General features: G+C 39.9%; 1 protein-coding gene across 5 annotated transcripts in view; it reads left to right on the forward strand.

Moving 5' to 3' along the window:
* METTL8 (methyltransferase 8, tRNA N3-cytidine) overlaps positions 1-11,463 on the forward strand; it is a 48,787-nt gene extending 37,324 nt beyond the window's left edge. For 3 of the 5 annotated variants that reach the window (XM_061608509.1, XM_061608508.1, XM_061608510.1), the window contains 3 exons: positions 3,426-3,532; positions 3,623-3,688; positions 6,617-11,461. In XM_061608509.1, coding sequence (XP_061464493.1) covers positions 3,426-3,532; positions 3,623-3,688; positions 6,617-6,804 — 361 coding nt within the window. In that variant the 3' untranslated portion in view covers positions 6,805-11,461. Of the gene's footprint in view, positions 1-3,425; positions 3,533-3,622; positions 3,689-6,616 lie in introns of all 5 variants that reach the window. The other 2 variants (XM_061608512.1, XM_061608511.1) reach the window with 1 other exon arrangement.
* Positions 11,464-19,918: the final 8,455 nt, after the last annotated feature.

Raw genomic sequence — 19,918 nt, forward strand, 5'->3', positions numbered from 1 at the left:
TTAAGAGAGCGAGGATGGATTTATTGTTGAACAGTCTCAGGTTCACTTGCATACAGAGGCTTGTATTCCTACTGTAGTCCTACTCAGGGCAGACCCATTGAAACTAACTTCAGTTTATAATGTTTATTAACATCAGCGATTCAACTTTGAGTAGGACTCACACTGAATACCCCCCAGGGCATTTTAAATCCTATTTTTCTCCTGTTCATAATGTGAGCTGGTCAAAATAGTGCTTTACTAATGAGGCCTCTATCTCCCTCAGAAGGCACCTCTTTGGCAACATGCGTACTTATTAAAGGTGGTGAGTTTTCCAAAACTTTATAAATGACTTCTTCTTAAAAAAATAAATAAATAAAAGAAAGTCGCCAGAAACCTTATTGCCACCATCATGCTCCAAATATATTCTCAGCTTTATTCTCCAAATGGCTGGGCTATCTGATTTGCTTTCAGACAGAATCTATTTCCCACATAGCATCTATCTTCCTCCTCTTTGTTCAGAGGCAAGTATATAACTCATATGCAAAAGAATGCTTTGCCAAACCTGAATGAGGATGAACTATCCTGAACCTCTTGGTATACCATGGACATTTAGGATTTCTGTGACTATTTTCCCTATTAGCCTTTAGAGCTTGTCCTGTTTTCCCCACCCCGAACAAGCAGCCTAAGGCCACAATCATACATACACTCACTTGGACATAAATTCCATTCAACTCAGTGGGGCTTACTTCTGAGTAGTCATGTATAGGATTACATTGTAACCCGCTGTGATGATCAGCCCTCAATCCTAATAGCACAAAAGGTGTTTTATATATATGTTTTAAATAAATATATTCCATGGGAATAAGACCCCCTCAAATCAGTGGAACTAAATTCCAGTCGTAGCTGTGGTTGTTTGTATGTTTAAGGTCACCTCTCTCTCTCTGTCTCTCTCTCTCTCATATCTTGAGGCACTTGCAGACTGTCATTATTTTCAGGTGGGATTCACGTACTAGCAAATTCTGGTAGTGCAATTAAATTTGACTGAGTACTCTTGCACAACAAATCCACTTCTCTCCCCCCACCCCCAAATCAGACTTTCTGCAATAAGAAAAGTGTCTACTTGTCTATGCATTGCAAAGTGTGGGATGACAGTTGCTTAAAGTAATGTCATATATCCTTTTCGCAAACAAATCTGGATGAATGCTTGATAAATGGGTCATCTGGAAGTGACCTTTGTTATTTAAATAATAGGCCTTTTCTATACTAACTAGCCACCAAAATATACATGGAGCTTTCTTACCCAAGAAGAGCCCTACTGGATCAAGCCAATGACCCATCTAGTCCAGCATCCTGGACAGTGGCCAACCAAATGCCTATGGGAAGCCCACAAGCAGGACCTGAGCGCAACTGGTATTCAGACCTCCAACCGTGGAAGTAGACATAGCCATATGGAAGTAGACATGTGGCTAGTAGCTTTTGATAGCCTTATCCTTCATGAAAGTCTAATCCTCTTTCAAAGCTATCCAGGTTGGTGGCCATCACTACCTCTTGTGGGAGTTTATTCCAGTTGAGACATGAACGCATAATTGCCCCTTTCCCATGTTTCATTTAATAAACATGAGCATTTCTTCATCTTACTCTTGTACTAATATTTAAATGTTTACACAGTGCCATCAGCGTACATGATACTTGACAGAGTTTCATGCCTAAAAAATTGGTCCTTGCTCTCAGGAAGCTTGTCCTCCAAATGTTGACAGTGGGGGATGGGTGGACAGAGAGGGAGGAAGAAACCAAGAAAGCAAAGAATGAATATGAGAAGATGAAGTTATTTGTGCTTTGGCTTGGTTATGACAGAGAATGGGGGACTAACTGCATATTACTATAAGTGTGCCACTTGAAGTAATATCAAGATTTTTTAAAAAAACTAAGCACAGGGAGCCCCAAATCTGAATTTGGACCATGTACAGGGAGTGGGGATTAAGCCTTCTTTTCTGTAACATGATCCGGAACACATTCCCAGTGTGGAAATAGCAATAGATTTATTAAAGCCGCAGACGAACAAAAGTTGATACACATGGGATAATTGACATAATTATTGCCGCCTTGGGCTCCTACTGGGAGGAAGGGCGGGATATAAATTTAATTAGTAGTAGTAGCAGTAATTGCTAACTTAATGAAAAGCAGCGATTGCAAAATTATAACAATAATGATCTATCACTAGTGCCAATCTAGATCACCTCCTCCCATTTTTATTTTATTTTTTTTAAAAACCAAAAACCTGACCACTGTAAGCAACACATTTAATGCAATGTATAGTTAGGCCCCAGGGTATGTTCTAAAGGCATTTGAGGCCACCACTTTGCTCATGCTAAGCAAGTCTGGGGCTGGTCAGTGCCTGGATGGGAAATTGCCTAGAAACCACATGCATGCTACTTTCAGTTCCATGACAGGAGAAAGGTGGAGTATAAATGTAAGGATGTAAATAAATAAAATTGGGGCAGGTTTACGAAGCACACCAATCACCAAAGACTTGACTGGTACCCAGAGGGTCCATAAGCTCCTCACCATTTCACTTGCACACCTTCCTCAGAGAAGGGTGTACTAAATTCTTTCTCCATTTTTATGTTAACCAGGTTTTCTATATAGGATAGAGAGCACTCTTGGTTTTTATCTAAATGTAATGTAGGAAGTAGCCCTGATCGGATCCCCCCCCTTCTCTTTCATTTAGATTTCTACTTGTCAAAATATAGTTGTCCATATGGAGAGAGTAGTTTAGCCTGTCTTCTGCAGGGGTGGGAAACCTTTGGGCCCCCAGATGTTGCTGAACTACAGCTCCCATCAGCCCCCGCAAGCATGGCCAATTGCTAGGGGTGTTGGGATTTGTAATTCAGCATCATCTGGAGGGCAAAAGGTTCCCCGCACCTGCTCTTCTGTTTCAACTCTCTGATGCTCCTTCAAAGGACCCACATAGGTAGCTGTCAGTAGTAGGCTATTGATGGCTGATTGGCTGGGATCGAACCAGTAAAGTTACTGAAACTATTGCTTATACTTAACTCAAGCTTTCTATTGTTCTTGCATCTATTTTCATACTTCATCTTCTTTGCACTTATTTTAATAAATATTTAGTGTTCATTGTGGCAATCTTGTTTGTTAGTGTCTGTCATTTTCAAATGATAACCATAAACAGGCCACTCACTGAGTCCTCACAAGCATCTGTTTGGATTTTAGAACCAAAAGGCAAGCAACTGTTTCAGGTTTCTGAATTACACCCAGACTGGTGTGGGGTGGGAGTGGACTGCTGTTAGAGATGTGAAGGATTGGAAAAATCGGGGGAGGGGGTTCCATTTTCCTAAATTTTCCTTTTTATCCCAACAAACTGGAAAAAAACATTTTCCCCCCCAAAATTTTTCCAGGTCTTCTTATCTCTAGCTTTTCTCTTTTCACAGGATGCAAGGGGTTGTAAACAGGCTGGCCAGATTATTGAAACCTGGAGGAATGATACTGTTTCGAGACTATGGAAGATACGACTTTTCTCAGCTTCGTTTTAAAAAAGGTACTTCTCAAAGAGACAGTTGCTTTGTTTGGATTATTTGTGAGTCATCAGTGGGAATAGCATAATCCAACCTTCATTTTCTCCTATTAGGCTGCTGTTTGTCGGAAAACTTCTACGTAAGAGGCGATGGCACCAGAGCATATTTCTTCACAAAAGGTATTTGGGCCAGCCCCACGGCTGGGTAATGGTAGGCTGCCTAGAGCAGGAGAGCGGAGGGGATAATGCTCCCCTGGTATAGTAGGTGTAGAAAAATGGATTTCTTCAAAGCACTGATTTGTTTTAGGAGGTGGAAAATAAAGTGAACTCTGAAGTAACTTGAGATACCCCCACCCCATCCCATTCTGTTTTCCAACAGCCAGAAGCCGTTTCTGTCAAGAGAGTTTGCGAGTAGACAGTTCCTTTTTCTACCTCTGTGTTGATTAACATTTATTTCTGTTTCTTTTAAGTAGATTAGGGGTAGCCAGTGTGGTGGCTTCCAGATGTTTTGAACTACAGCTCCCATAATCCCTGACCATTACCTATGCTGGCTCAGGATGATGGGAATTGGCGTCTAAAACATCTGGAAAGCACCATGTTGGCTACCCCTGAAGCAGATATTCGATGTACCCTCTCCTCAAGGGCTAGGATGGGTGGGTTGCAGTACCTCTGGCAAGACTTCATAGAAAGAAAGCTTTGAAAAAGTAAACATACAAAATAGATGACAAAGAAAATTGCAGTGGAAAATTCACTGACTTTATCTCTATTTAGTCCCTTGTAACCAGGTGCGTAAAAGCACCTTTGAACCAGAATAAATGTGGAGCATTTGCAGAAGCATCTTAGTCACAACAACTCAGATGTGATCATGAAGGCTGGTTTAAATTTAAACTTAAATTAAATTAAATGCAAATTTTATATAATACCTCCTACTGGAATGAAGAGTTTTGGGGGAAATGTATGTGTAGTTTTATGGAAATTCTCCCAGTAGTGTAGAACTGTGGCACTTAAAAGATGGTATGAGAGAGGAAAAGTTGCATCCCAGCACATTGTTGTTGTTTTTAAGATGTATTTTATTGGTTTTCCAAAAACAAATTATAAACAAGCAGATGAACAAATAACCCCACCTTCCATCCCAGCACATTGTTGAGAGCAGGTTTCTATTTCCAAGTAGTATTTCCTCATGGTGTGTTGGGCTCTGTTAGTTCTTATGGCTCTGTGCCCCTTCATATTTTGGGGGAGGGATGTGGATGTCAGCATTGGCAGGAGAAGATATTTCTGACTTGGCACAGAGTCCCTCTCTTTCTGTGGGGTCCTGCGATAGGTCCAGTCTCTCGTGCTTAATCGTCTGGGACTCTGTATTCACTGAGGTTTTGGGGGGTGTAAATGTGTGTGTGTGTTTTAAATCAGTCCTGCAAAGGTCTTTTTCTTTTTGGATGATGAGATGTGACCAAACTCACATTTGTTTCCCATAATATTTGATATTAGCTGTGAACGCTTTAGGAGAGAGGGGGAAAAGGGTGTCTGCAAGAGTGCTTTCAACTTGTGGTGTGACTGATGAGTTTTGTACGCTAGCAGGCATGAGATTCTGTAATGAAATTCATGTGGCGCCATAAAATGTTTTCCCCCTCCTAGGGGTAGTTTCTTCAGTGTGCCTTTTAGAACAGCAAGGAAGAGGGGACTTGTTCCATCCATGATGTACTCTTACTTAAAGTGCATAACTATTGTATTGCTGGGAGGATAGAAATGGTTACTTCAAGCTTAATCCTCTTGAATTACCAGGCAGCCTGAGTAGGTGCTGCTTTCTTCAGCTGCTGCACTGTGAGTGGAGGATTGTAACACCAAATCTTGGAAGTGGCATGCTGTGCTAGACAGGCGGGGCAGAACTGTACATCTTTGACCGGCTTCTCACTTGTACACCTGAAAAGGCTATGCTGTATTGCAGGGGTTGACCAATACACTGGAATCAGTGTACCAGGCTGCCCAGTGAAGCTGTGACTGTCATGGATGGGGCAAACAATGACACTGCTTCACATTCAACCCCTCTGTGGAATGTCCTTTGTACAGTAGAGATCCACTATGTGGGGAAGGTACTTTGAGACACTTGTGGCTGCTTCTCTGGTACTGCATGATGCGGGAAAATTGGGTTCCGCTGTTGGGGCAAATTTTCACTTGCAGTGGTACTGGAGCTCTTATATTGTGGCAGGAGTGGGGGACCTTTGGCCCTCCAGATGTTGCTGAACTACAACTCCCATTCGTCCTAGCAAGTGTGGTCAAAGGTCAGGGATGATGGAAGTTGCAGTTCAACAACATTTGGAAGGCCAAAGCTTTCCCACACCTGCACTGTGATGCTGTTATATTTAATATACCCCAAGGAGCTCAGGACAATATACATGGTTCTCCTCCCTACCCCCACCCCCCAATCAAACAGCCCTGTGAGATAGGTTTGGGTAAGTGATAGTGACTGACCCCCAAATCACTCAAGGAACTTCATGGGTGAGTGGTTTGCCAGTCATTGTCCGACATACTTACCCAACCTTGGGTCCCCAGGTGTTGTTGGAGTACATCTCCCAGCATTCTTGGTAATTGGCCATGCTAGCTGGGAATTATGTTGTAACCTCAAATAACATTTGGAGACCAAAGATGGGGAAGGCTGCTCTATACACCCTGATGGCCCTCAGACCAAGGCACTGGTGTCTCAGAAGTGGGTTGTGGGTTCTCTGGTCACTCTGCCTGAAAACCAATCTATACTGGTACCTTAACTACACAGTGGGCTCTAGAAAAAATGGTTTGAGGTGGACGAAGGGTGGAGAGACCATTGTTGTTAATATACTGTGACTGAAAACTGTAGGATTGAAAGGGTCAGCAGGAAATATTTGGGGGAGCCCCCCATCCCATACTTGCTCTTTCATTTGGAAGTAGACAATGAAAAGCCAACACACTGCAATGCAAGCCACAAAAAATAAGGAAATCCTGCAGTGCCAGGAGATCGTGAGGGTGCAATCTTACATTTTCTGTAATTCATGATCTAATTAGCAGCATTCTGTGTAGATTAATATTATTGTACAGTATTTAATGACTTTAACTTAGTTCTTTGTTTCACAAATACAGATGAAATACAAAACATTTTCTCTTCAGCTGGCGTAACTGAAGTGCAGAATCTGCTTGATCGACGTCTGCAAGTAAACAGGAAGAAAAAAGTGAAGATGCATCGAGTTTGGATACAAAGCAAGTTCCAAAAACAACTACAGCTGACTCAGAGTAGGCGAGAAGATGCTCCATGTAAACACAGTTCTTAGTCTGAGAATGCATTATTCCCAAAGGTCCTGTGTTAGTAGCTGAAATTCAGGAAGACTCTTGAACAGAAGCATTTTTTTACCAGTTCCTCATATGTTGGTATAAACTGGTCACATTCCAGAAGTGCCGCCCTGAGCTCCTGCTGGGAGGAAGGGCGGGATATAAATCAAATAATTAATAAATAAATAAAATAAAATAAAGTGTGTTTGGATTGCCTCTTGTACACTCATTATGAAGGAATGAAACTGTTTCTGGTGTTCTGTGTTCTGTTCATTGATGCAAAATGATTGATCTTTGTTTTCAACAGATGTTCTAACCAGGGAGGTTCAAACCATCACAGAAAGTCAAAGGTTCAGGCCATGATTTTGACATGTACAGAGAAAGTGAAACCTCTAAAGATTTAAAAGCAGGGTGGGGATGGAAGGAAGAGACTCAAGAAAGAGAAAGTTAAACTGAACGTTCCTACCCTTTGGATTGGCCAAGAGATTGTTAGGGGAATGGAATAATGCATGCAAGTAAAGCTGAAAAGATAGTGGATTAGGAGCATTCTTGGGGGAAGAGATGAACTTAAAAGAAGCCCAGTGGGCTGCAGTAGATCCAGACTTCAAGAATAGAAGAAGCCAAACACTGAGAGGACTAAAAACTGTTGTGCTCCTAAGAATTGATTTGGATAGGGAAATGGTCTAGACTAGGTTTAGTTGGGTGTTTTTCAATATTTTTGTTTGTTTGCTCTTATAGTCAGTGGTGGCTGGTTGCTCCATGTCAGTGGGGCAGTGGAATCCCTCTGAGTTTTAGTCCAAACTTTCAAGGACCTGTCCAAGGTGTGAAAGAAGGGAGTTTTCAAAACAAATCTGATGTAACTGATAGGATTTGGATTTTTTAAAATTAATATTACAGCATTGACACTTTGGTAAAATATACTTAAAGAAAAAAGTCTTTTGGAACACATTGTTTTAATCAGAACATATCTTTGACATTTGATTCCTGAGATACATGGGGCAGAAGATGAATGGATGCAACAGTATCTATTGTACAGAAATATGGAACAACATATATAACCTGTCTTAAGGAATTGATAAAAATTTGGAAAATGATGTAGCATGTGTATGTAACACCATGTACACATGGTCCTTTACTACAGAGTAACAGTAACAAAAAGATTGGTCTGCTCTGAGGGGAAAAGACAGGAGAAGTCTAATTTTTGCTTGATTCACATGCCCTTGGACATTAGTAAAAGAGACCTTGCCTATACCTTCTATCTCTGTTTTTAAATGTAAGGATTACATGATTACATAATTATAATTGGTGTACTTCCATTGTTTGTTTCTACTTGGAAAGTTAATCATTTGTATAGCCCTTCAAAAAATGGCAACTGTTTTATAATGTTTAGTTTGTTTTTATCTATCCATAGCCATTTTACAGTGAGGGGACTTGAGGCTGAAAGATGGAAACCTGACAAAGGCCACACAAGAGATTGGATCCAGACTTGCGCCTCTGTGAATAGAAAGGCTCCATCTGCTCAAGGAGGAAACTGGGATCTAGTGGCAGTTTCTCATTGGGGGAAAGGGGAGTACGTGATTTTTGCCAATTTCCCCTTCAGTTCCCAATGCCACCTCCTATGTTGCTTTAGGGGGTTCCCTGATCCTCCAGAGCAGCTTTTCAGGGGGGCACAAGGGTCTGCAGAGGAAAGGGGGAATTGGAAAAAATCACATATTTCCTCCGTCAGCCGAGCACAAGTCTGGAGCTAACCTAATGAGTTGTATGGTTCAGGCTGATTTTTTTTACCTTAGAGACCCAAGTTCAGAGTCTTGCAGCACTATCCTAACAGTCTGTACTCTGAAGTAAATCCTGTTGAATAGAGTGGGGCTTCCTCCCAAATAAGTGTGGTTAGGATTGCAGCCTTAGACTCTCTGTTGGATTACACTTATGCAAATTCATATCATACTATTTTTATTACTTCAGGAGTTTCCTGTTGTACTGCACTACTTAATGTTCATAGCTAAATGCAATGGTATTTAGAATTTTGAGGATGAATATATCCAGAATACTGGTTGTCTTACGTAGCTGTCATTTTAACTACCAGATCATATGTTAAAACATAGTTACAGTGTGGTCTTCTCATATTTGACCAAAGTATGAACAGAAATATATTGCAGTATTATTTCATGGAAACTGACGGCATGAATTGAGGAGCATTGTAATTTTTTCTGAGACTTAAACTATGCACACCCATCCTTAGAAATGCACATTTACAGAAGTATTTAAGCAGAAATGGGAAACCTGTAGTGCTATAATTGTTGGACTTCAACTCCCATTGGCCCCTGCAAGCATGGCTAAGGATCTAGAATGACGGAAGGTCTAGTCTAGTAATATATAGAAGGCACCACATTGGCTATCTCCACTGTGACCACCATTCAGTCTGTGTGTATTGTATATCTATGAAACTCTGATTTGTCCAGAGACAAGCTTTCTTATTAAGATGTTGGGTCCACCATTCCAGCTTTGCAGTGCTTGGATTTGGCACCACTCTTGAAAGATTTTAATGCTTTCCATAATAACACACACTTGTTTGCTTGTAATGTGGAGGTTATGCTGCAGATATATAATTATGAAGTAACCAGCGGAAAGGTATTGTGCATAGTCTGTAGCCTATGACAGATGATCATGCCTGATGTTACTGCAGGAAATGTGGTAGATGCAGAGACAGGACACGACACGTCCTGTGGTAGTGGTTATGGTTTTTGTATATGCCTTCATTTGTGTGTTAAATACAGAAAACTGCCAGCAAGATTTACAAGTCTTTCCTTTCTCTGAAATATTTAACTTTTGCTAGTGTGTGCACAGTAAGTATATGGTTAGAGTAAGACATGGGAGGTGGGCATTCTTCCTGCCTTTTTTGGAGGAAATAGGATTTCACTCCAGCAATGAGTGCAGCTTTATACTCTTCAGAGTTCAAGGACATAGCTTCCTTCATAGATCTTAAAGCTAATATTTGGGCTAGCATTGTTTTCCAAGAAAGACCTCCACAAGTGCAGTGTACTCTGTGAATGCAAAATAATTCAGTGTAAGATGTCACTTCTTGAATTAAGAAGGATCTATTGAGTGCATTGTAGCATCGATTTGTACTGTGTATATTCACAAAAGCATTCAGTGCTGTCATTCATACCAAGACCGAATGATTGGCATGAACATATGCTTTTAATACTTGAAGCAGAATGTTTTGTGTAAAATGTTTCTATTAATATCAATATTAATGTTGGACTTCTAAAGATGGGAGGGTGTTGTTTGAACACTGAGTCCCTTGTGTCTTTTAAATCATAAAGCCAAGATAATGGAGAATCTTACAGTCAAATCCCCATTTTTTCAGCTATATCTGGAGAAACATTCAGATAGGACCATAGGAATATGTTGAGTCAGACCACTGGTTCACCTAACTCAGTACTGTCTACACTGACTGGCAGCAGCTCTCCAGGATTTCAGGCAGGGAGTTTCTCCTAGCCCTTCCTGGAGATTTTGTAACTTTTTAAAATACAAATATACAAAACCACTGTTGTCATTTTATGTAATCATATGTAGGTCTAGTTTGTAGCACTGTAAAATTACCGGGAATACTTCAGGATGGCTGTTGGTCTGAAGTGGAGAACAACGGGAAGAATAGGTTTGTTTTGTAATGTATTTACTTTCCCTTTTCTGGATCTAATTTATAATCAACAAAGGGATTTGGGGACAGTTGACAATGAAGAGCTGAAGCCATGACTAGTAATAATCCAGGCTTGATTTTACATAGAAGTAAACTGATGATTGCTTTGTATCCCAGATAAACAAGCTATACTTGTTAATAATGTGTGAACGAAACTTAGTAGATTGAAAGGACACCATGCTACAGCTCCCAAAGTGTGAAATGGTGTTTATTTTTAACTAGAGCTCTCACACACAGAGGGAGGAAAGCAAGTACACTGGCAACAAAGTCTGTACTGGATTTTTATAAGAGTTTATTAGAAATCAGTAGACATTTTTTGGATATGGAAGAAGAACAAGTAAAAGAGTGTATGGTAAAGTGGGCAAAAAACTTTGGTTATAATATACAAATGGATCAATGGGAAAATATGTGGAAAAAAGGCTTGAGATTTACATTATGCTATAATCTTAAATAAAATTTCTATAAAATGATGTATCGTTGGTACATGACTCCAGAAAAGTTGTCAAAAATGTATAGTAATGTTTCTAATGTTTGTTGGAAATGTAAACAACAAGAAGGATCATTTTATCATATGTGGTGGTTGTGTAAACAGGCAAAATTATTTTGGGCACAGATAGGTAGGATGATGCAAAAAATTCTAAAGATAAATATACAGTCAAAACCAGAATTTTTTTTATTGGGGTTTTATGGATAAACAAATAGAAAAGAAATATGGAAGAATAATATTATATATGATTACGGCAGCAAGATTATTATATGCACAAAAGTGGGAAATGGAATCAACACCAACAACGGAAGAATGGCTATTGAAATTAATGGACTTAGTAGAGATGGATAAATTGACATGTTTACTTAGAGAAAAATCGACAGATACATTTCTTAAGGAATGGAAGCCTCTCTTAGACTTTTTGTTGAAAGATAAAAATGAAATGATGATAATGGGATTTGACGATTAATTAAGATAGACTATGGAGAAAAGTGATTTTGTATGTATTAAGGGACAGGTTTGATATATATTATATATTTATAGCTGATCTGTGACAAGTCGAAAGTCAATTATTTTTTTTATTTTTATTGTGTTATGTTTTTGATTTGTTTTATGAAAATTTGAATAAAAATTATTGTAAAAAAAAAGAAATCAGTAGACATTTTCAACAGGAAACCTTTCTTAAAACTTTGGTTTTTATTCTACCTCTGCCAGCTTTAAGAGCAAAAGAGAGGAGAAACAAAATACAGAAGACATCCATGATGAAAAGCATTAAAGTGTCTTTAAAATACTTTTTTTCCACAGTAAGTTGCCGCTTCCACTGGGATAGACTGGATTGCTGGAAATATTTGTTTTGGTTTGAAACAAAGCTTATTAAGTCAAAGACAGCCTTGTGTAAAAAAGAAGTAGCCGAAAGGCTTTTAGAACAGGTTCTGATCTAATTTATGCCATTTGAAACCTACAGTTCAGTTAAAAGCAGGGGCCATGTATTTATAACTGTGTCCCTTAGATTAATAGGGCAAGCACCATTAACCCCACAGTGTCTAAAAATATCCCCCTTATTTTAATGCATTGTTAACAGAGAAGGAAAGTGGAATTAAATCATTGGTGAAAGTTGCATTTTAAAGTCAATACTCTTTCTAACCTGTACTCTGGACAAGAGGCTACTGTAAGGACAGAATATGGAGACCAATTGGTTCCCAAATGGAAAGGATGTGAGACGAGTGTATTTCATCACCCTATTTGTTTAATTGATATGCAGAACATATACTGAAAGTGGGATTGGACGAAGATGAAGGAGGTTTGAAAATTGGAGGGAGAAATATCAATAATTTAAGATATGCAGATGATACCATACTACTAGCAGAAGCCAGTAATGATTTGAAACAAATGCTGTTGAAAGTTAAAGAGGAAAGCACAAAAGCAGGACTACAGCTGAATGTCAAGAAGACTAAAGTAATGACAACAGAAGATTTATGTAACTTTAAAGCTGACAATGAGGACATTGAACTTGTCAAGGATTATCAATACCGTGGCACAGTCATTAACCAAAATGGAGACAACAGTTAAGAAATCAGGAGAAAGCTAGGACGGGGGAGGGCAGCTATGAGAGAACTAGAAAAGGCCCTCAGATGCAAAGATGTATCACTGAACATTAAAGTCAGGATCATTCAGACCATGGTATTCCCGATCTCTATGTATGGATGTGAAAGTTGCACAGTGAAAAAAGAGGATAAGAGAAAAATCAACTAATTTGAAATGTGGTGTTGGAGGAGAGCTTTGTGCATACTATCAACTGTGAAAAACAAAAAATGGGGTGTTAGAACAAATTAAACCAGAACTATCATTAGAAGCTAAAATGCTGAAACTGAGGTTGTTATACTTTCGAGACATAATGAGAAGACATGATTCACTAGAAAAGACAATAATGCTGGGGAAAATAGAAAGGAGTAGAAGAAGAGGAAGGCCAAACGAGATAGATTGATATCATAAAGGAAGCCACAGACCTGAACTTACAAGATCTGAACAGGGTGGTTTATAGCAGATGCTATTGGAGGTCGCTGATTCATAGGGTCACCATAAGTCATAATTGACTTGAAGGCACATAACTCTTTCCATGCAAATATGCTACATCATAATCTAGTCTGGAAGAATACTAGACCTTGTTGATAAACAGGACACAACACTTTGAATGGTGATACCTGGTGAAGTGAGACAGAAAATGGTTAAAGTACTGCTGGGTTTGCCATGGTTCCTGTTAACCACGCGCAAAACAACCTCCTTTGGGGGTAATAAGGACCATTTTACCCAAAACCTTTTTAGGTAGTATATAATTAAGATATGAAGCCATGTTCCTTGCTGATGATGTAGTGGACACTAACCAGTAAGATGTCAGTGTCTCTAGCATGATTGCCATCTGCACAGCATGCGTTTGGGGAAGTTCTTCCTGTGGGGCGAGAATTGCCCTTTGCCAAAAACTGCATTTAGTAGTCTGGGTGCCAACAGCAGCAGTGCTTGTTGGAGCACCTGGTTAGATGCAGGAATCAATGATGGCTGATCAATCTCCTAGGGAAGCTACAGAAAGTCCAAGGGGGTCTTCATCTAATGTGGTTCAATGTGCTTCTCACCCTTGTAGGTTGCACTGTGCCTTGGAGGTGCGCCCATCTCCCCACCTGTATTGGTTGGGTGATTGTCATGGTCTGTGGTCAGTCTTTGTCATTAGGAGGAATTATATCAACACAAGGTTTGCCCATCTTACATTGTCCTTTCCTGAAGATGGCTGTTGTTGGGTTGTTGTTTTTCATTCTAGTTAGTTCCTGCTGTAGTATCATTTTCAGCACGAGGAAAAATTAATTCTGGGCATTACAGAAGAGCTGAATGAAGGGATGTATGCAGAATGTGGGGATGAGAAAATCTCTCCATTTCAGTTTCTGTCCGTTTCTAATCTTAAAATTCAGTTCTCCACATTTCCATATCAGTTTCTCATTGTTGAAATCCTCATGAAAATTCATCATTCTAGTGCCAACTTCTCCCTGTAAGCATATTTTTGCAAAGCAATTTCCCCTAATACAGTGCATTTTTCTATGTTTTCACTCATGCGCATTTTTATGCACACTTTAGCCTACTGTATAGGCTATGTGCACATTACATGGCTGGAGAATTGCATTACAAAATTCAGATACGTGAATTTCAAAGGGTGGCTGTGTTTTGTTTCGTGTATTGTTTCAAGAAGTGCAAATTAGGTATCTGCTTTTAAATGCAAACAATTTCTCCCCCATTCCTAGCAGAAAATAGACTGAGATCTACTGGTAGTCTATCTCTCAATGGTTTTCAGTGGATCAGCAACAATTCCCTGACTTCCAATGGTTTGAGAATAGCAACAAGGCCCTTTTTTCCTTCTAAATTATGCTGCTGAGATGAAGAAATCTGGGGGTGGGGGAAGCCAGGATTAGATTATTGCGTGACAGCAGGACTGTGAGCTCAGCTCTGGTACCCACAACAAATTCCTGTGCTGAGCATGTGCCCAAAGGCACACTGTTTCTTAACCACTGTTTTGCACCTGGCTCCAGTTAGTGGGTCTCTGGGTTATAACAATAATTTTAAAAGTGCAGTAGATCTCACCAGCCTGAAGCCCACCAACCTCTGTTTTTTGGGTGTGTGTGTTGATGCTATCTGAAGTGAAGCAGTAATTAAGAACATAAGAAGAGCCTGCTGCATCAGGCCAGTGGCCCATCTGGTCTAGCATCCTGTTCTCACAGTGGCCAACCAGATCCCTCTGGGAAGTTGCAAGCTGGCCTCAAGCACAAGAGTACTCTCCGCTCACATGCAGATAGTGAGTGCAAGAATAAACAGTCTGGATCTGCACATGCAGAAATGGCCATTGGGGCAGGGCTGCAGCTCACTGGTGAGCATTGCCTTTGTAAGCAGAAAGTCACAGATTCAGTCCCCAGCATCTCCAGCTAGGGCTGGGAGTGGCCCCTGCCTGAAACCCTGAAGAGCCGCTGCCAGTCAGAGCAAACAATACTGAGCCACATGAAACAATGGTCTGATTCAGCATAAGGCAGCTTTCCCTGTTCCTATGCCAACATATCTGTTCTAACCGTAAAATCCCTTTGATACCTGTATACAGTGGGGTTTCAGCACAATATGACCCGAGCAGGGGATCTCTTCATATTTTCAGACTTTGATGAAGCTACAGCAGAAATTACTCTTCTTTCATGATGCACTTCATCAGCCACTTACTAGTGCAATTAATGATTGTTATGTAAGAACGAGGCAGTTTAACGTTCAGATGAGACCAGCGCTCCCAGAGGCAAATTATCTTCTACTTGTTTCAAACATCAAACATAGCATTTTTTTTTACTATGGTGGTAAAATCCAATCAGCTATAATAATTCAGTTACAATCAGTGTAGTAATCTTTCCCTCTTATAGTTGCATGGAATACCCCTGTGTACACTGTGTAGCCAGAATTCATATTTTTCTGTTTAGAAGTTGATAGTACATTCATTGTGCAGAGCTGAACTGTCATTGATCTGTGTGATGACAAGTGGAGTTATGTAATATGAGAATTTTTTTTTTTAGTTGCATGCATTAATTTTAAACTGTTCGTAGTACAATTCAAAGAAACATTTGTGCTATCAGTGAGCATGGCACATTACAGAGAACCAGAGGACAAGCCCTACCCTGAGAGTTTACAGTTTAAAATTAGATAATTATAGCAACGGGAACAAAGCTTATGAGGCTTCATTGATGGTGAAGTTTATAACTTCAACATAAAAATATAACAATTACTCAGCAAACATTACATTTCCATTATGAGGCTGTACATAATTGGTTCATTTAACAATTGAGGCAAGGCTCTACATTTTATATAAATATCAAGTCCATTCTATTCTGTGCTTGAGCTAAAGCCACTTTGGTTATAGTAAAAAGACAGATAATAATTTCTTATAACCTTCAAATTATGTTATTTCATATAAGTATCAAAATATGGCATTTTCTGTTATATGATTACCTATTATTTCTTCAATATTTTGCAAAGTTAAGACAAGTATTGAAAGATTACAATATTTGGAAACTCCCAAACATACAAATGATATCTGGTTGCATACATGTTTAGTATATGTTATGTTATAATACTGTATATTTTACAGTTCCCCTGTTGTAGATGGCTTAGTGCATTAGGTGTAAACGGTGAATGCATTAGGGAAATAGTAAAATACACAATATTATAGGGTTGGATCCAACGTAGTGCTACGTGAACATTCTGTCAGCACAAGGATTTCTGCTTGCACAGTGGAGTATCCTTTTCCTCTCTTCCTCCTGTGCACCGCCTAAATCTGTTATAGAGGTTCCCCTAACCATCTGGAGCAGATTTGGGATGGCACAGGCATGCGAGGGGGGGGGGAAGAGAGTGGCGAAAGTCCTGTTGTACAAATAGAAATCCTTGTGCTGAGGGGATGCATTAGTTGAACACTGCCCAAAATATATACTAAACCATGTATGCAAGACTGCTTGCCTAAACACAAGGATAGCCCGATTGCTAAACTTGGTTTACTGCAATTGGAAGATGAACTTCTAGAGGTAAATGGTGTTCAACTCTATGGAAAATCCTGTTGTGAAGCAGTTTCTTTTCTGAAGGAAGTACCACCTCCATTTACCCTGGTTTGTTGTCGTTGCCTGTTTGATGATGGCACAGAATCCTTTGTGGATGAGCCCACAGCTATCATTGCTTGCTCTCCAGAGCCAAAGGTGAAACCTAACATTTTGACCCAGAGGAAGAAGAAGAGGAGGAGGCAGATGTGGAGCTAGAACTGTGGTCTTCTGAAGTCAAAGTTGTTACACTTGTAAAAGACACTAAAATGGGCTTAGGATTCAGCATTTTGGACTACCAGGCGTGAGGCAGCAGCGTGTCACCTGGGCAGTCAGACATCCTCCCTGCAGCCTGGGCAGGTGGACCAGCTCACCACCAACAAGGGCCGCGTGGAGGTGAAGAGGGACAACTTGGCTGACGACATTATGTGCTTCCAAGAAAAGAAGGAATGTGTCTCCTAAGACCATGTCTGCTGTGGTAACTGTGTGCATCATTTGAAAACAAAGAAAACATTGTTTTTGTTGCAATCTTTTTTACTTTGTTCTTGTTGCAGTGTTCTTGTATTTGCATTGTTCTTGTTGCATTGTATTTTTACTGTATATTTTTTACTGTTTATTTCTTATGTAATTTTTTTTTGTGATCTGTTTTAATATGTTGTTCACAACTTTGGGGGCCTTTTGGGCAAAAAGTGGTATATAAATAAACTAAAACTAAAACTAAACTAATATATTTTGGAGTTGTCCAACCATTGAGTTCAATGAGATTTGCTCCCATGTAAGTGTGTGTGGGTTTGCAGCTTAAGAATGCCAAATACACTATATGGAAGCTTGATTTTACTGTTAATTAAAATGGCCTCTCAATCATCTTTCATGTGCATCAGTATTCTATACAGATTCCATGTAAGGAGGAATAGACAATAATGTTCCTGATTCCCCTGAAATCTCTCCTCAAAACCCAACTTTTTGTGACACCTTTAACACAGCCTCATGATCCTTGTACTCAGCACAAGCACAAGCCATTATCCTACTTGAAGTGAAGCCCAAATGCAATCCCCACCCACTGTCCAATGCTAGGCCAACACTTTACAAATTGCTGTACAATTAAGACACCAATTCCTGCCTTCATCTATGCTTGGTGGCAGCTGGAGGCTTCATGTCAGTGGGGCAGTGGAATCTGTTCTGGATTTTAGTCCGAACGTTCAAGAAGCTTTGCAAAGTACCTTGGAAAGCTGTGTGGAAGTTTGGACTAAAACCCAGAACAGATTCCACTGCCCCACTGACATGGATCTACCAGCCACTACTGTCTATGTTCACTTTGTCTATACCCTACTATAGCTATGGCCGCATCTGCACCTTACATTTAAGGCAGTATACCACTTTCACAGTCATGACCCCTATTCCTTCCACACACTTGCAATTCCCAGAGTTCCTGGGGACAGTTAAAACCACTTTGGAAATTGTAGCTCTGTGAGGGGAATAAGGGCCTCCTAACAGCTCAGCATCCTTAACAAAGTGGTATAATACTGCTTTAAATGTATAGTTCAGATGTGGCCCAAACCAAGTACGTATAACAAAAATAATTAGATATTATTTCTCCATCTACCCCTGCTCTCATTTTCCCTTTCCTGCTTCTGTTACCTCCCTTGTGTGTCTGTTTCTAGATTGTAAGGCTCTTGGGGCAAGGACTTCTCATTCTTTGTAAAGCCCCATGTACATGGATTTATGGATTTATATAAAAAACCCATAAGAAACATGACAACATTTTATAGCAACATCTAGAGAGAAGCAAAAGCTATCAGTTTCAATCTGTAATTAATTTTAAGATTTGTTTTCCAGATGACTCTAGTCATCCAAAAAACAAGAGTGAGTTAATTGTATCTTTGGACTATTAGGTCCTGGCGCACACCAATTATGTCATCCATGTGGATCAGGCTCTAGATGCCTATAAACAGGTGGTGGCCTGTACAATCTGATGTAGGCTCTGCAATGGCATAGTATGTGCAAAGCAAGGCTCTTGTTTGCTCCAAGAACCAGTAGAAAGCAAAAACGGTAATTGGTGGTGTACTGGCATTTTATTTCAAACTGCCTTTTCTCTCTCCCTGCTCCTTTTTTTCCCAATGATGAGACATCCCTGAAGAAAAGCACTTCATAGCTTGTAAAACTGCAGCTAATAAATGTCTGGAATAATATAGCAACAGCAGGATGACATAAAAAATCCCCCAAAACAGTGCTCTTTCTATGTTCCCATTGATTAGAGAGCAAAAAAAGGAGTCTAAAACTAATTTTATAGGAACTCAAACAGTGCCTGAATAATTAGCATTTAGAGAGACTGGTCCTTTCTGTTTAATTGGGTTTACTGAATCCCTTTTAGATGCTTGTGGTTGCTGCATGGATTGAGCATCCACAGCACTTTCCCCCAAACGAAAGAGTAACCCTTGGAAACTAGTTGGCATGTAATACATTCCTGTTTCGTATAATAGGATAGTCATGCAGGACTCTGAAATGAATGCCATATATTTTCTTAGTCATTCACTAGTGGCTGAAATGAATGCCTGGCCTGACTGGCATTCCAGGCAGCTTCAAAATTCTGTGGAGATATTAATATATTTCCATTCAAGATAAGAGAAGGTCTGGTTTTGTTTGGCATTTAAAATACGATGGCAGTGATAAATTCTACAGCAAAATGAAATAGGAAAAAGGGATTGGTAAGATCATTCTTTTTGTACATAAAGACGTCTCACTTAATTGGAGGCCCAGTCAGCAACTAATTTTTTCGTGAGTTCATCTTTTCATCTGAGCACCAAACAAGCGACCAACAATATTGGCTCCATCGAAGATGAACCACTCTCATACAAATTCAGACATTATTTCTCTCAAACGTGAAAGGCATCAGAGACAGTTCTGTGTCAGTGGAGCACAGAGCTGTTAACTACCCCTTTCTTAAGAACCCGCTACTGTTATCTCCCCCTCTCTATCTGGGAGCAAAAATCACACATACATGTACATGTAGAATGATACATTTTGTCTTTTGTCCTGAGTGTAACTATGGCCTTGGTGGATCCTTTAAATTATGCTCTTCAGATCATTAAGATGCCTGCAAAGGGCTTGTAGAAAGCAACTGATGTACACAATAAAAAGGTGTCCTTGAGATCACTTGTAGCAAACAGAAAGTCCATGGGGACCAGACTGGACACTTTGGCCCAAGTTGCTCCTCACTTCTCTTAAAGCAGGGTGGGGGTGGGAGACCTGTGGCCTTTCAGATATTGTCAGACTACAACTCCCATCATCCCTAACTGTTGGCTAAGTTGGCTGGGGCTGATGGGAGTTGAAGCCCA

The sequence above is a fragment of the Rhineura floridana genome, chromosome 2, assembly GCF_030035675.1.
Source record: "Rhineura floridana isolate rRhiFlo1 chromosome 2, rRhiFlo1.hap2, whole genome shotgun sequence".
NCBI lineage: Eukaryota > Metazoa > Chordata > Lepidosauria > Squamata > Rhineuridae > Rhineura > Rhineura floridana.